General features: G+C 41.7%; 1 protein-coding gene across 2 annotated transcripts in view; it reads right to left on the bottom strand.

The window, feature by feature from the left end:
• Positions 1-18,000, bottom strand: part of MICU2 (mitochondrial calcium uptake 2) — a 58,829-nt gene that overhangs the window by 20,955 nt on the left and 19,874 nt on the right. Inside the window, exons 2-4 of one of the 2 annotated variants that reach the window (XM_043891916.1) lie at positions 9,993-10,137; positions 234-265; positions 65-140 (exon numbers count right to left, since the gene is read on the bottom strand). In XM_043891916.1, coding sequence (XP_043747851.1) covers positions 65-140; positions 234-265; positions 9,993-10,137 — 253 coding nt within the window. The remainder of the gene's footprint in view (positions 1-64; positions 141-233; positions 266-9,992; positions 10,138-18,000) is intronic. The other variant, XM_043891917.1, reaches the window with a different exon arrangement.

Below are 18,000 nucleotides of genomic sequence, written 5' to 3'. Positions count from 1 at the left end.
ACTCCTTAATAATGTCTCTGTTAAATAAAATGCAATTGGAATTTTAACAACAAACCAAAGTTACCTTTATCGCCGAGGTCTCTAAAAAAAGTTGATCCACAACCAGCTTTTTTGATTCCTGCTAGTGTATCCTCGATATCCTTTAAATACACATATTAAAATCTTTCATAAATTAAATAATTTATAAAAGTTAATTTTCCATCTTAAAGAGAGATCTCCCCTCCATTGCTTACCTTATCTGTCAGCCTCTTGACAGAACTTTTACCTACAGCAAAGAGGAAATATTATTGAGTGCCCATATATTATAATACCTTGGTAAAACTCAGCTTCCATTAAGAGAGAAAACTGCTTGAAAGACAAAACAAGTTTATAAAAAATATAAGTCTGGCAATTTTAGCTAAGATCTTTAAACAGAAGTTACAAGCCAGAGAACTCTAAACACGAACACTGCAGCTGTATGTCAGACTCATCCTCACTGTCACTCCGCTCCAGACACATGGGGTCTTCTAACGGCCTCTGACCTATCATAGCTGTCCAAGAGAAATAAATTTGTGCCAAACACAAATTATTTCCTTACATGATTATTAAAATCTGTCTCCTTTTGCTTTAATTGATTATAAACATATACACACGTTTCAGAATGCTACCTTTTTAAACCCTGCAAAGTTCTTAAGTTCACAGCTCCCCAGTCAGATCTAAAGGGTGGCCATCACGGCTGTTCATTCTAAAGTGATGTTACTTTTAAGTTTCCTACTGGGTAACAGATTGAAACTCAGGCTTTTAACCATCTTCTTTATACTGACCTCATTTTCTCTCATTTACTGTAAATTCTAAAGCAATCACATTGCCTGTTTGGTTGAAACTTTTTCTGAAGACAACCTCAAGTCACTTTACACATCCAGAACACTGAAAAGTACGTTGTTTATTTCTTCTGTAAGATATGTGCATCACTAACTTCCCTTCTTGTTCTCAAAATTATCTATAAAGGCCCTTCAGTACAATTACAAGTGTATGAGAATTCACAAGATAGGTTAAAAAAAAAATACCTTTAGATGTGCCTTTTTGCAGTTTGGGATGCTTACATTTGGATTATAAATCTACTGGGGACAAATTCTATTATCTATTGTTAATAAATTACCAAGATTTTATTTTTGCATTAATAATCAAAAAACACTAGCTGTGAATATGACTATATAAATTTCAGAAACATCTATGACCATGTTGGTAAGCTTAGGCGCCACTATTTTGGAATGATTGTTTGTTGCTGATAAACTAGTGTTACCCAATGACAACCAGATTTTAATACTAGGTCTATTATAACAGAGATCATCAAACACATAAAACGCCCCGTTATTTCATGTTAATTACAAGTTTTGCTTGGTACTTGTATAGGTATCTGATTATCAAAAATGGAGAAACCATGTATTTAATGAACTTCTTGCAAACATTTTTTCAAAACAGTATCACTAATTAGAAAATGGTAAAGAAATTATCTTGGCTGATAAAAAAGTTTGGGGTACATTCTGTTACAAAAAATTCATTTTCAGGTTAAAAAGAAAAGGCAGAGCTCCTAGTAGAACATGTAGTCTCACTTCCTTAAACACTTCTCTTGAGTCAGAGAGGGGATTGTGGTGTTTCACACCCAGGACGCTCTGCTGGGGTTTCTTTAGCGCCTCTCACCCAGGCTGCTGGGTTTTACACCCTTTGTTTACGGGCTCCCCCAGGAGAGAGACCGGGCATCAGAGCAAGAGATGCGGAGTCTGATGTACATGAGGGGCATGACCACTGTCCATCTGACAAGAGCAACAACACTGGGACATGGGAAATTCACTGCAATATAAGGATTCTTTTTCTGGCAGTCCTCTTTCCCCACTTTTTAAAAACGGAGGTAGAGTTGACGCACAATATTAGTCTCAGATATATACCACAGTGATTAATAATTTGGATAAGATATTGGCTATATTTCCTGTGCTGCACAGTACATCCTTGTAGCTTATTTTATATGGAGTACTTTGGACCTCTCAATCCCCTACCCCCATCTTGCCCCTCCCCACTGCCCTCGCCCCCCTGGTAACCACTAGTGTGTTCCCTGTGCCTGAGAGTCTGTTCCTTTTCTGTTATATTGCTTTATTTTTTAGATCTTCATATAAGTGATGACATAACAGTATTTGTCTTTGATTTATTTCACTGAGCACAATACGCTCCAGGTCCATCAATACTACTGCAAATGGCAAAAGTTCATCGTTTTTTATGGCTGAGTAGTACTTCACTGTATGCATATGCCACAGCTTCATCCTTTCATCTGATGGACACTCGGGTTGCTTCCGTGTCCTGGCTATTGTAAATAGTGCTGCTACATATGTACAGATCTTTTCAAATTAGAGTTTCTTTCTTCTTTGGATACATGTCCAGAAGGAGTGGGATTGCTGGATCATATGGCAGTTCTATTTTTATCTTTTGTTGAGGAGCCTCTACTGTTTTCCACAGTGTCTGCATCAACTTACATTCCCACCAGCAGCGTATGAGGGTTCCCTTTCCTTGACAGCATTCGTTATTTGTGTTCTTTTTGAGGATGGCCACTCTGATTGGTGGGAGGTGATACCTAATTGTGGTTCTGATTTGCATTTCTGTGATGATTAGCAATGTTGAGCATCTTTTCATATGCCTGTTGGCCATCTGCATGTCTTCTCTGGAAAAATGTCTATTTAGGTCTCCTGTCCTTTTTTTTTTCCCCTTGAGATTGAGCTGAATGAGCTGTTTATATGGTTTGGAATATTAACCCCTAATCAGTCATATTATTTGTTAATATTTTCACACACATAAGAAATTCATTCTTACTGTTTTCATAGCTATTTCATACATATTCACGTTCTCATAAAAAACAACAGCCAAAAAGGTAGATTCAGAGGTGAGGCTGTCTTGCTTTGTGGTGCGAGTGTGAAAGGATGGAAAGTACACGGTGGCTTTTCTGGGCAGGGAGGGATAAATCTTCAAGCACTACGATGGAATTTTGGCTCAAGAAGCAGAATGTTCTAAAAGCCTCCACCTACTCTGGAGATTCCAGCACGTGGTTTTCACTGTTTACAGAGGACTTCTGAAGTTGAAAACCAGGAACAAGCACACCATGTTACAGGCAAACAGCCATTTTAATACTTAAAATAAGTAAAACTGCACTACTACATATTAAGTACAGTTACAGGTCAAATAAATCTTTGCCTGTAGCCAAAATAAAGTTATTTGATAGCCATAACTATAAAAACATTGCTAATGGTATCTAATTCAACTTCATTTTGCTAGAGATCAGCAGACTCTCGACACATAAAAATCAGATAATAGAGACACTTACATCATTTCATATCTTTTGCATAAATACATGGAATAGCTCTGGCATCAATATCAGGATTGGCGTTAAGAGCTGATTACTCCAACACTTGCTTGAATTCGGTCCCAGCAATGATGGAAATCACTGCACTGCATGCAATTCCACAGAATCTCATACTTAGAATGCTTTAACAAATAATATCAGAAGAATAGTAATGTGCTTTGGGCTTAGATTATAAAAAGAGCCATGTTTGAAAGATTTCATTTCATTTATTTCATTTCACACTCATCTCTTCTTTTTAATGATTCCTTTTTACATTAATCAGAGAACAACAGTAAGAAAGTTGATAAAAAGCCTACGAGTGTCTAAAGACTGTAAGAGTGAAGGGAAACTGACCTTCCTGAATGTTTTCCCAAGGAGGATAAATCTGTCTTTAAAGAAAAAAAAAAAACAAAACAACCATGGTCCATGGGCTTTAAACCTGCTCTTCTCACACTGGAAAACGCCTCCCTTCCAGTCAGGCTGGGGTGGGGAGTGGTCATGTGCCAGGGGATAGATGAAAGTTTTGCCCCCCTGCCGCTTGACACCTACGGACATGCTTCTTAGGCCCATCTGGGGGACGGTGTGCACGTGTGTCCACAAGAAGGCCTGCAGGGGAGAGCGTGTTTCCGTGGGCGGATGGCACAGTGCTCGATGCCGCCAGGGCAGACAGTGCTCACGGCCCAGTCTCGCCCACGTGCTGACTCTGCTCCACTGCAGGGCGGGGAAGGAGACTTCTCAGTGAGTCCTTGGAAAACCAAAGAGCCAATATTTGGAAGTGAATTTATCAGAAGCTTTACGTATTTAAGACTTCTGCATTGACTCTTACAAATCAGCTCACTTTTCTGACAGAATTGCACTAGGTGAAAATGTTTTGGTTTAGAACCAACATGAGGAAAGCATATAGAGAGTCACATTTTTATTATTTTAGTCTCTCCATTTTTTGTAAAGTATAATAATTTTAAAATTAATATTTTAAACTGGCAACAAGGATTAGTTTTATATATACATTTTTATAGCTTTACTGTCACATTTTACATACCACAGAGTCCATTTATTGAAACTGTATAGCTCAGTGGTGTTTAGTATATTCAGAGTATATTATATTAGAATATAGTATATTCAGAGCGGTACAACCATCACCACCATCTAATTTCAGAACATTTTCATCAGGCCCCCCAAAGAATGAAAACTCATCAGAAGTCACTCTCCTGCCCCTACTTCTGGGCAGCCACTAACCTACTTCCTGTCTCTGCAGACCTGCCTGTTCTGGTCACTTCATATACATGGAATCAAGCAACATGTGGTCTTTGAGACTGGCTTCTCCCATCCAGCATAACCTGCTCAAGGTTCACGTGTGCTGCCGTGTGCGTCAGCAGGCAGACCTCGGAGGAGTGTGGGCTCAGTGCTCAGCACCCTCTGCCTCTACTACAAAGACATGACATCTTTCATGGCTCTTTCACATTTGTCCTTTAACTATTTCTCAAACTTGCTGATCAAAATGATCACCTGGGAGTGCCTGTTAAATATATGGGAATATAGGACAGGCAGCCAGATAAGGACGAGAGGGTATTACTGATTCCATGACCCTATCTCAGACCTTCTGAATCAAAATCATGAGGGTAGACAGGGGAAGGACTTGAAATTTTAGCAAAAGGCTCTCTCTGAATTTACTGTCAAGTAAGCTTGGGGAATTCTGTCATCACCTGGATTAGAGAGAATGAAAAGGTACCCAAAATTACAGAGTGGGAAACCTTAGAGATGTGGAAACTCAGCCCCAAATCAAATAGCTACAATAGTGGCAAAGATAAAAAGGATCTCTTTTACCTGCAACAATTTTAAAATTTAAGATTCATTTGTAGAATTTCAAAAGTCTTAAGATAAATTCACCAAGACACACACTCACCCAGCAATTCTGGCACATGCACCCAGCAAATTCTATGGTCGCCATAATTACAGCCCTTTTAAGAGTAAACTGTTAACGCCAATGGGTTAATCTTAATTTGGATTATTTATACCCTTACGTATTTATGTGCAACAAAATCTATGTTGAAGTATAAGTAAAGGCACAAAATGTACAGAGTCCAGAAAGATAAACACCAGGTAAAAATAAGTTTAGGGGCTAATAAATTTCACACTGGTGTATTTCTTTCTGTTTATACATGAGGATCATGGGTCACTGGGCTGGCTCTGTGTTTCCTTGTTTTTCTGTTCACCATGATCCACAGGAATGCAACAGAGATTATTCTCCTTCTTATCCGCAATGAAAAATGAAGTACATCATATGCTTAAGGGATGTTTTATTCGGCCTTCAAAATTACTCAATTCCTGATCTAGCTAAATGCCTTCTGATAGAGTTTAATTGCATTCCAATGAAAAATAAAGTGGAAACATTATAAGAACCTAAGTTGGCTGAATCAAAGGCAGCATAAAAACAAGAAAGAAAAAAAACATGTAAACTTTAAACTTCATTAGAACAACCTGGACTACGGCTAAAACCAGGTAAAGTAAAACTTGGGAAAATTCTTTTGTTTTTAAACTTTTTATTTTATACTGGGGTATAGCTGATTAAGTGGATTAAGGCTTCCCAGGTGGCTCAGTGGTTAATAATCTGCTTGCCAATGCAAGACATATAGGAGATGTGGGTTCGGTCCCTGGGTTGGGAAGATCCTCTGGAGTAGGAAATGGCAACCCACTCCAGTATTATTGCCTGGAAAATCCCATGGACAGAGGAGTCTGGTGGGCTACAGTCCATAGGGTCGCAAAGAGTCGGATCTGACTGAGTATGCATGCGCTCACAGAGCTGATTAACAATGCTGTGATAGTCTCAGGTGAACAGTGAGGGACTCGGCCACACACACACATGTATCCCTTCGCCCCCAAACTCCTCTCCTGTCCAGACTGCCACACACGTTGAGCAGAGTTCCACATGCTGTACAGTATGTCCTTGCTGGTTACCCATTTTAAACACAGCAGTGTGTACATGTCCACCCCAAACTCCCTATCTTATCCCTCCCCCACAACCCTAAGTTCATTCTCTAAGTCTGTGAATCTCTTTCTGTTTTGTAAGTTCATTTGTATCATTTCTTTTTAGAGTCCATATATAAGGGATGTCATATGATATTCTTGTCTGACTTACTTCACTCAGTATGACAATCTCTAGGTCCATCCATGTTGCTGCAAATGGCATTATTTCATTCTTTTTATGGCTGTGTAATGGTCCATTGTCTCTATGTACCACATCTTCTTTATCCATTCCTCTGCTGATGGACATTTAGGTTGCTTCCATGTCCTGGCTATAGTAAGCAGTGCTGCAATGAATACTAGGGTGCATGTATCCTTTCGGATCATGTTTTTCTCTGGATATATGCACAGGAGTGGGATTGCAGTGTCATATGGTAGCTCTATTTTTAGTTTTTAAAGGTGCTCCCATATTGTTGTCCATAGAGTGGCTGTACCAATTTACATTCCCACCAATAATAAGTGTGGGGTGTTCCCTTCTCTCCACACCCTCTCCAGCATTTATTGCTTGTGGATTTTTTGATGATGGCCTTTCTGGTTGGTGTGAGGTGATACCTTATTATAGTTTTGATTTGCATTTTTCTAATGATTAGTGATATTGAGCATCTTTTTATGTGCCTTTGACCATCTGTATGTCTTCTTTAGAGAAATGTCTAGAGCTGCCCATTTTTTGTTTGGGTTGTTTTTTTGATATTGAGCTATAGAAGCTGTTTATATATTTTGGAGATTAATCCCTTGTTGGCTGCAATGTCTGCAAATATTTCCCCTATTCTGTATGTTGTCTTTTTGTTCTGCTCATGGTTCATGGTGTGTTTACACACACACCACAGATTCAAGAAGCTCACAGAATACCAAGCAGGATGAACACAAAAATAAACTCAAAATGGATTAAAGGCCTAAATGTAAAACTGACACTATGAAACTCCTAGAGGAAAATACAGGTGACAGAACACTTTCTGACATAAATCATAGCAATATCTTTTTGGATTTGAATCCTAGAGTAATGAAAAAAAAAAAAAGGGATCTAATCAACCTTAATAGCTTTTGCACAAAAAAGGAAATCATGAAAAATCCAGGAGAGGATTTTTTTAGATCTTCACTGTGAGGACTGCTGGGGCCCCTCATGGCTAGATTTTCACAAATTTCTATCTTTCATGGTAGCCCATGCTCAGATTCTAGCAACTCTTAAAACATTCCTGCCAGATGCTGGCTCTGGCAGTGGCTTCCAGGCAGCATGCACCCTGGGTGGGCTCTGCTCTCTGTGTCTGTCTTCTTCAGTGTTCAGGTGTGTGTGCCCTGTGGTCTCAATTCTCTCGTGGACATAAGAAGAGCTGTTGATTTTCTATCTTTCAGCTTCTTTTTTGCTGTGAGAACAGGAATTGATGACATCCACGCTCTTTACCTGTTGAAGAGGCTAACCTACTTTTTAAAAGAAAATTTTGTATCTCTCCAATTACTTAGACTAATTTTCTAGAAGTGAACTTATTGCATCGATATAAGTATTAATAAATGTTGCAAAGGTTTCTGATACATACTGTCAAGCTTTCTCCAAAGAAGTGTGCTGTCTGGAGGCTAGGGTGGGGGTGCTCACACACACAACACCCATGTCCACGCATATCTCAGCAGGAAGAAGAAATACTTTCTCCTGGCCAGGCAATGAAAAGTCACTGCACTTCAAACCCCCACTTTCCTCCAGTGGACTGTTTATTTATATTTTTGGCTGTTCTGCATCTTCATTGAGACAGGTGGGCTTAGTTGGCTCGGCACATATGGAATCCTAGCTCCTGGACCAGGGACTGAATCTGTGTCCCTTGTGCTGGAAGGTGCATTCTTTTTTTTTTTTTTTTTTAAATATATTTATTTGTGTATTTATTGTCTCTTCTCCACTAACATGTAAGCACCCCAAATGCAGAGATGTCATCTACATTGTTCACTGCTGTGTCCTTGGGCCGAGAAGAGTGGCAAGCAAATGTCACTCCAAAATATTTATGAGCATCTGCTATGTGGCAAGCACTGTTCCAGATGCTGAGCATATAGTAGTGAACTAAACATAATCTTTGCCCAAAGGAGCTTATAATCTAGTGACACATAGTGAGTGTTTGATTGGTATTTGTTGAATGAATCCTCAGGATTATAATCAAAATCCACTAAAATAAACATTTAGCTCTATGTTGTTCTTGTTTAGTCGCTAAGTTGTGTTTGACTTTTTTGAGCTCCCATGGACAGTAGCCGGCAAGGCTCCTCTGCCCATGAGATTTTCCAGGCAAGAATACTGGAGTGGGTTGCCATTGCCTTCTCCTGGAAGGTGCATTCTTAACCACTGGACCCCCAGGGAGCTCCCTGGAGTCCTTTACTGATAACAGGCCCCCAGAACTGCCCTCTATTCTCTAATAGTTTCCCCAGAGTTGTCCTTTCTCTTCTCTAAGACAGTTTCCCCAGAGCTGCCCTCTCTTCCATAAGACAGTTTCTCTCCATCACTTTAGGTTGCTTGTGATTTATCACTGATGCATGTCCCAAACTGCAATTCTCTACTTCTCCCAAATAAACCGTTCTGCTGGTAACATAACTGGCTGGCTTTTTTTTTTTTTTTTTAATCAATTTATATGAATAGAAGCTTACCAAAATAATTTAAATACACTGTTACCACACTATTTTCCTTCTTGTAAGCCTTCACTTCAGTCTCTCTCACAGGTTCAAGATGAACCCCCATCCCCACCAGAAACACACGTCTATTGTTGGTGAACAGGGTCACCACAATCTCTACATCTGGCCCTTGTTGTTTTTCATTTGACCTCTCACTTCTCCCCAGGACCATCGTCCGGTCTAGCTTATAGGTGAACTCACTGTCCCAAGAACAGGCCGTGACCACTCATTTGTTCAGGTCATCCCTCAATACCAATAATGCCTTCCCAGATCTTCTCAGTCTCCCAATTCGACCTTCACAACTCACAGCTCACCCTGCCCTGGCCCACTCCGTCTGTTCCATGTGCAGCTACCCACAGGGCAACACTGTGGATGGTGTTCACTCTGCAAGGTGTCAGGAAGCCAAGAACTTTTCACAGAACACTTTGGCAATACAGGGGACAGAGGGGGGCCATGTCTACTCTCTGCAATGTTTAGATAAATGAAAATAAGGATTGCTAACAATTTGGGATAGCTGAGAGTTGACAGTTTATGAAATAAAATTATTTAATTATAGGTTTTGGAGTTCTGCTTCTTAATGCTATTTTTGCAGGATTTTTTTTGCATCATGACTCCATTATATGACCCTCCTAATTGCTTTAGCCTAGTTTCTTTTTTTGCCCTCAAAAGAAAATGTTTTATTGATTTAAAACCTAACATCCTGGATGAATTAGTTATCCTATTAATAATTTATTTAGTGACATTTAAAACCTTACTTTTTTCTCTCTTTAGAAAAATCCATCAACAAGCAACTATTTCTTAGATAAATAAGTTTAGTACTACAAGGGAGGAAAAGTTTAAATAAGCACACGCATGGTACAAAGAATGATGATAATTAAAATGAGGAAAAAGTTGTTACAATTCTGAAAAACCAGAGGTTTTTCAGCCCTAACATTTGATTCCTTAACTTCAAAACCAAACCACTTACGCTGAATGTGGTCGAACATGACAGAGAAGAGGAAGTCCCGGGGTGTCATGTAGTACTCCCCGCCATACTCCAAGGACGAGAACTGCATGAAGCGCTGTTTACGAGGAGACGGCTTTCCTGTAATCTCTCCGGAGTTCACACTTCTCTAAAAGAAAAAGAAATCACAATTTTAGGTTTTTTTCCTGGCATTAGTCCCCAACTTAGATACTTCTGAATAAATGACCTGGGTTCAATTCCTGGGTTGGGAAGATCCCCTGGAGAAGGGAACAGTTACCCACTCCAGTATTTTTGCCTGGAGAATTCCATGGAAAAAGGAGCCTGGCAGGCTACAGTCCACAAAGTCACAAAGAGTTGGACACGAACAATCTTTAAAAGTCGGAATACCATTACACGCCAGTCAGGATGGCTGCTATCCAAAAGTCTACAAGCAATAAATGCTGGAGAGGGTGTGGAGAAAAGGGAACCCTCTTACACTGTTGGCGGGAATGCAAACCAGTACAGCAGCTACGGAGAACAGTGTGGAGATTTCTTAAAAAACTGGAAATACAACTGCCATATGACCCAGCAATACCACTTCTGGGCATACACACCGAGGAAACCAGACGTGAAAGAGACACGTGCACCCCAATGTTCATCGCAGCACTGTTTATAATAGCCAGGACATGGAAGCAACCTAGATGCCCATCAGCAGACGAATGGATAAGGAAGCTACGGTACATATACACCATGGAATATTACTCAGCCATTAAAAAGAATTCATTTGAATCAGTTGTAATGAGATGGATGAAACTGGAGCCCATTATACAGAGTGAAGTAAGCCAGAAAGATAAAGACCAATACAGTATACTAACACATATATATGGAATTTAGAAAGATGGTAACGATAACCCTATATGCAAAACAGAAAAAGAGACACCGATGTACAGAACAGACTTTTGGACTCTGTGGGAGAAGGCGAGGGTGGGATGTTTCGAGAGAACAGCATCGAAACATGTATATTATCTATGGTGAAACAGATCACCAGCCCAGGTGGGATGCATGAGACAAGTGCTCGGGCCTGGTGCACTGGGAAGACCCAGAGCGATCGGGTAGAGAGGGAAGTGGGATGGGGTATCGGGATGGGGAATACATGTAAATCCATGGCTGATTCATGTCAATGTATGACAAAAACCACTACAATATTGTAAAGTAATTAACCTCCAACTAATAAAAATAAATGAAAAAAAAAAAAAAAAAGAGTACTTTTAGCCTTTAGGTCTCACAACCTCCAAACTTTGAAGTCATTTACTGAAAAGAGATTTACTGGAGCACTGGAGACAAAGCAAAGATGCGGTGAACCCACAGCCCCAAATAGGAGAGCAACAAAGAACAAATGCAAGAAATTCTGTGAGGCAGTAAGATGCACCATGAAGGGGGACAGAGCCGGATAAGGAAGTGCTAAGGAGAACATGTCACACAGGATGTACAGGGAAAGGTGACATTCAGGAGGTGAAGCAAGGCAGCTCGGGAGCCAGGCGCTCTGGGGAGGGAGCACTCTGCAGGCAGGAGGTGAAAAAAGAACAAAGGCCTGAGGTGGGAGCAGGTATGGTGTGCTCCAGGACCGCATGGCGGAGGAGAGGCTCAGAGAGTCAGGAAGGCAGCAGATCAGGTGAAGATAAAGCACAGCCTCTCTGATAAGGGGCCCTGTTTCAGGAGTGTATTCACACAATGCATGGAAAGTGCTGCAAGAACAGAAACAGGTAAAATACTGTCACTGGAAGAGTCAGTATTTTAGGCCACAGAGACAATATGGAGACAGCTACTGCTAACCTGCTGCTGAGCATTTGCTGTGTGCTTCATGCTAAACTATTAAGTATTCTCCAGGAATTATATTTGACCCTCACAGTCACTGAACAGCAGACACACAGTAGGTATGAAAATAGTGGACAAAATGGTAGAGATAGGTAAAACCATGTGTGTCCAACTCAACAGTGTTTCCATCTCCTCAGCACCACACTACCCTCCTACCGACACGGGGCACCCCAGGCAGACTGGAAGAGGGTGACAGACCAGCAAGCACAGCGCAGATGCCAAGGTCAAAACAGTAACCCTGACTCAGATGCGTCATCTGTGAACTATGATAGCACACGGCCCTTGGGATGCTTCCTGAAGGCAGTGCGCTAACCTGGACCACAGCGTCTTCCGAGACATATCATTTCCTCTTCACACTCACATACAAGTCATGCTCATTGAGTGCTGACTGCAACTGAAACAGAAAAAACAGCGATTCCAGTTGCTTAAACCTCTCCAGATTCAAAGCCATCAATAGCTCCTTATGGCTGAGCTCAGTCCTCTGACCAGTATTAATTCTCTCCCTACAATGTGATAACTGGTTTCCTTGAGCAGCTAGTTTTATGCTTCTGTAGGGCTTCTCTGGTAGTTCAGTTAGTAAAGAATCTGCCTGCAGTGCAGGAGACCTGGTTTGATTCCTGGGTCGGGAAGTTCCCCTGGAGAAGGGACAGGCTACCTACTCCAGCACACTTGGGCTTCCCTGGTGGCTCAGATGGTAAAGAATTTGCCTGCAATGTGAGACCTGGGTTCAATTCCTGGGTTGGGAAGATCCCCTGGAGGAGGGCATAGCAACCAACTCCAGTATTCTTGCCTGGAGAATCTCCATGGATAGAGAAGTCCTGTGGGCTAAGGTCCATGGAGCTACAAAGAGTCAGACACAACTGAGTGACTAAGCACAGCACAGAGGTGCCTGCCAAACACTGGGCGCAGACAGGACACTCAGTAACACTGCGTGACAGCACCCTGTCTCCTTGAGAACTTGCCTGCTCACGTCTTTCCTTTTCTTCCCCATGAAATTACTACTATCAAAATACCTCAAGAGGCATGTCTTAATCACACAAGTCCATTCTAGTCATCAGAAAATTGAATTTCATTCATATTTTCTGAACACTTTATACATGAGGCAGATACATTATCATTTGATATATTATCAAGTGGATAGTATTTGTAGGAAACCGGTAGGAAACAAGACAAACACTAATTCCTACTAGAGTGATTCACAGAGTGTCTACAGATAGGACACAAAAGGGAGGGTGGGCAAGAGTCTTGTCAGTAAACATCACAGCACTGGCGAAGTCTGAGACAAGAGACAACACAGCATACTGAAGAGCTGAAGTTACATGTGGACACACACATTATTAGCTTAAAGAATATTTACATTTATTATATTAATGTTAATATACAGTCTACTAAGAGAATTTTAAAAAGTAAATAGTGTATCAGAAATATGTATATGTATTTCCAAATCTTTAAATAAACACTGGCTCTTTTATACTATCTAACACCTAAGTTGTTCATAATGAGTTAAAAAAACACCTTTTACGTAGAACTGCCATGTGACCCAGCAATCCCACTCCTGGGCATACACACCAAGGAAACCAGACGTGAAAGAGACACGTGCACCCCAATGTTCATCGCAGCACTGTTTATAATAGCCAGGACATGGAAGCAACCTAGATGCCCACCAGCAGACGAATGGATAAAGAAGCTGTGGTACATATACACCGTGGAATATTACTCAGCCATTAAAAAGAATTCATTTGAATCAGTTGTAATGAGATGGATGAAACTGGAGCCCATTATACAGAGTGAAGTAAGCCAGAAAGATAAAGACCAATACAGTATACTAATGCATATATATGGAATTTTAAAAGATGGTAACGATAACCCTATATGCAAAACAGAAAGAGACACAGATATACAGAACAGACTTTTGGACTCTGTGGGAGAAGGCAAGGGTGGGATGTTCTGAGAGAATAGCATTGAAACAAGTATACTATCAAGAGTGAAACAGATCACCAGCCCAGGTTGGATGCATGAGACGGGTGCTCAGGGCTGGTGCACTGGGAAGACCCAGAGGGATGGGATGGAGAGGGAGGCGGGAGGGGGTATCGGGATGGGGAATACATGTAAATCCATGGCTGATTCATGTCAATGTATGGCAAAAACCACTACAATACTGTAAAGTAATTAGCCTCCAACTAATACAAATAAATGGGAAAAAAAAAACACAAACACCTTTTACCAACAACTTAGTCCCTTTTCTTGTTGTTCAGTTGCCAAGTTATGTCTGACTCTTTATGACCCCATGGACTGCAGAATGCCAGGCCTCCCTGTCCCTCACCATCTCCTGGAGTTTGCTCAAGTTCATGTCCATTGAATTGGTGATGCCATCCAACCATCTCATCCTCTCGTCCCCTTCTCCTCCTGCCTTCAATCTTTCCTAGCATCAGGGTCTTTTCGTGAGTCGGCTCTTCGTATCAGCTGGCCAGAGTATTGGAGCTTTGGTGTCAGCGTCAGTCCTTCCAGTGAATATGCACGGTTGATTTCCTTTAGGATTGACTGGCAATCCTTTTTACATAAACAAATTCTTCCCAAATGCCAGCCAACTGAAGGGGCTAATTACTTGTTTATCCTCCTCCTCGAGTGGTCTCATAACAGGATGGATGGTTATGTCTCTGCTGGCTTTCAGACCATCCTGTATCCTGTGGCAAACTTAGCCCCGAAACCCCGTCCCTCGCTGCAGTCACTACAAGCCTGTCGCTGGACGTCCTCCCATCCTGCGGCAGCAGAGGCTGGCATGGTCGGGCAAGGAAAACACCGTGTCCACAACCACACTGACCAAGAGGCCAGCAACCCCGTCTGAGGGTATTTCTCTAAAGGGCTGGTACCCCAACGGGGGACAGAGTGAAACCCAAAGGCCACCCCAGGGCATGGGGTAAGCCCCAGAGGGACAGGAAGGCAGGGTGCCCAGAGGAGAGCTGGACACGGCCCTGCTCCTCCTCCAATCCCTCGGGCCGCTAACTGAACCACAGTCCTCGGAAACCCTGCAGCTGAGATTCTGGTGTGAAGACAGACACTGCTCAGCTCAGGACAGAAAGAGGTCAAGCTTATATATTCACACTGTCTTGGCAAATAACGTACCTGGCTAGACCATCTGTTTAAAAACTGATGTTGGGCCTATCCAAATTTCATAGGAAAATGAAGATAGGAAACTACAATAAAAATCAAATTCTGAAAGAAAGCAGGGAAAAATCAGAGAAAACAAAAAATGATGGACTTTATAAAACATTGGAGAGCAAAGATGAAGATGACAGACACCTGAAGGGAGCCACCCAGCTCTTAATAAACAAAAGCAGCAGAGGAGAAAAATGGTGGAACGAAACTAAAAATTTTAAAAAGCAGTAAAGACTAGAATCAACACTGCAGAAAATATACAAACTAATGATGGGGGGGGGAATCACACAGAAGGCAGGAGAAATGCACAGAGGAAAGCAATTAGGGAAATGAACATCCACACGTGTGACAGACACCAAGGGCTCAAAATGAAAACGCTGCGCTTCAAGGAAAAAACGAACAAATCAAGCACCTACTTCAAAACCTGAGTGGAAACCTCACGGACACCCACAGATTTAGAATTTAGGATGCTATCTGCCACAGCCTGCATAAGGACCGCACGGGAGACTGGTCACTTCTAGATCTTTCAGGAAACCTAAATAAGGCTAGAACCAGGATACCCTTATTGCTGGGATGAACCTCTTAAAAGCTGTTCTCAGAGAAGGTAATACACAAAGTGATGCTGTGAAGGATTAGGCAAGACGCATTCCTGCAGTAATTCCTGAAGACATACATCACGCTTGTGGATGTATTCTGAGGAAAAGAAAGGCAGTAACATGCTCAAGCATGTTGGGTAACATGTTACATGTTACCCAAGAGGCTGGAGAGAATTTTTCTGCCCATCTTCACCCTCAACTAATTTACTGCAGTTTCAGAGAACTACTCCAGTAGGTCAGACTGAATGGTACCAATCCTGACGTTTATCTGAATGAGATTTCCTAAACACCTGGAGTCAACCCTGTTGGCCAACGCAGACTGTTACACATAAATAATGGAGAGCCTGGCGGGTGGCGGTCTCTCAGGAAGACAAGAGCGAGTGGAATGTGCTGCTGGAGATCAAAGCGTGGCCCTCCAGGCCCACCGGGCTGGGCTGGAGAGTGACGGAGCTGGGATGCGCTTCTCCAGCCTGCATCAGAAGCCAAGTGTGTGGGAAGGGAGGGGTGGAGAAGCCGGGGTGGAGCCAGCCTCAGCCTGAGAGTGCCGTCCACATGGTTCTGGTTAAACGTAAAATGCTCCATGGCTTTCAAGGATTACTTGTAATGCAGTAAAAAATGTGACAAAGGAATTAAGAGCAATGAGTGATGTGGACTGGATAAAAGAGATCTTTGAAAGCTGATGACTTCTGTTAAAACATTTCACGAGTTTATTGCCTTTAAAGCAACAGGTGCTTCAGCATTCTGTCTCTACTTTTTATCCATGAAGTGACAAATTGGAAAAAGTGCTCTGTTCTTTGTTGAACATTCTTTGGTTTCTGCATTTCTCAGGAAGAAGGTGGGAAAAGAACAGGCCTTCTTTACAATGCTTTCAATATGTCCAATATATATACACTGCATCAGACAAAATGTAGTAAAACCCATTCATTTGGGGGGGTCTTTACTCTGGAATTTGCAATAATCTGGACAAAATGTAACTGTTTTGCTGTCTTTGAACTTTCTGTGGTATAATTAAAGAATATCTTTTCTTCTTAGAGAAAACTTTACAACTGGAAACTTTCAGTCATTAGAACTTTTCCATTTCGTTCTGAATCAACAAGATTTTACTGTACATGAAACAAAATACTACTGGACTAAATTAAAAATACTCACTATGTAAGCTATGCTTCATGATAAATTCTACAAAATAACAGAGTATTAGTGAGGGAGATGAAGGTCATTCCTGGCAAACCTGCAAGCTCTGGGAACTATTCTCTGTGGCCTCTGGATATTGTTTTCTCTGTGTGTTTAGTTGTGTCCGACCATTTGAGACCTCATTGACTGTAGCCCACCAGGCTCCTCTGTCCATGGGAATTCCCAGTCAAGAATACTGGAGTGCCATTTCCTACTCCAGGGGCCATTTCCAATTCAGGGATCAAATCCGTCTCCTGCATTGGCATTCAGATTCTTTACTGCTGAGTCATCTGGGAAGCCCATTGTTTCCTCTAGTGATGGCCTGGTTTAGAGAAGAAAGCTAGTGTGCCTTTTCCCTGATGAGCACGGTGAAATGAAATGATATATGCCTATATAAATGAGTTAAAGAAATATCTCCTAGGATCGCAGTCTGTCTGAAGAGGAGGGCCCACTGTCAGGATGCTGAGGAGTAAAGAAGGAAGTGTCGGGACTTCCCACCTGGTCCAGTGGCTAAGACTCGCACTCCAAATGCAGGGGATACGGGTTCCATCATCCCAGTCAGGGAACTAGATGCCACAAGCCACAACTAAGCATTCACAGACTGCAACTAAAGATCCTGAGTGCTGCAAGTTAAGACCTGACTCAGCCAAATAAACAAATAGTAATAATAAAAGCCAGCACCTTGTCTATCCTGATGAGATCACGGAGCAGAACAGCATGTTCCCTTCCTCCATAACTGCTTTTCAGGAGGCACATTTTTGTTTATGTTCTAAACAAAACATGTAAAGTAGGTTTCAAGGGATTAAAATAAAGGACAGGAGCCCTAATTGAACATCTCAGGGCCTTTATACAGCTTCCTCAGTGTCACTCAGCAGAGCCACAACATGACACTTTCGGAAAAATGACAGCGTAGATTCAGCTCACTGCCCTACTCACAAGGGAAACACCCTTGTTACAAACCTCCAACACCAACTTACTTAGTAAGTATCACACATCTCCTAGGACCAAGCAGTGTATAAAGTGACACAGGAACAATCAGCCCCTTTCTAGTGGGGTAAGAGCTGGACCAAAGTATGAAAGGAGCATTTAGCAAATGTGAAAGCCCCACAACGATAAATCCCAATCTCCGATAGTTACTTTCCCAGTGTTACTTATCAGCCAATGACTTTCTGACTTCTTTCAGTGGAGAGAGAGGTGCATGTACCTCAATGTTCACAGCAGCAGTATTCACAACA

Source organism: Cervus elaphus, chromosome 30 (genome assembly GCF_910594005.1).
Source record: "Cervus elaphus chromosome 30, mCerEla1.1, whole genome shotgun sequence".
Classification (NCBI taxonomy): domain Eukaryota; kingdom Metazoa; phylum Chordata; class Mammalia; order Artiodactyla; family Cervidae; genus Cervus; species Cervus elaphus.
Note: the sequence above shows the minus strand (reverse complement) of the source record. Positions and strands in the feature narration are given on the sequence as shown.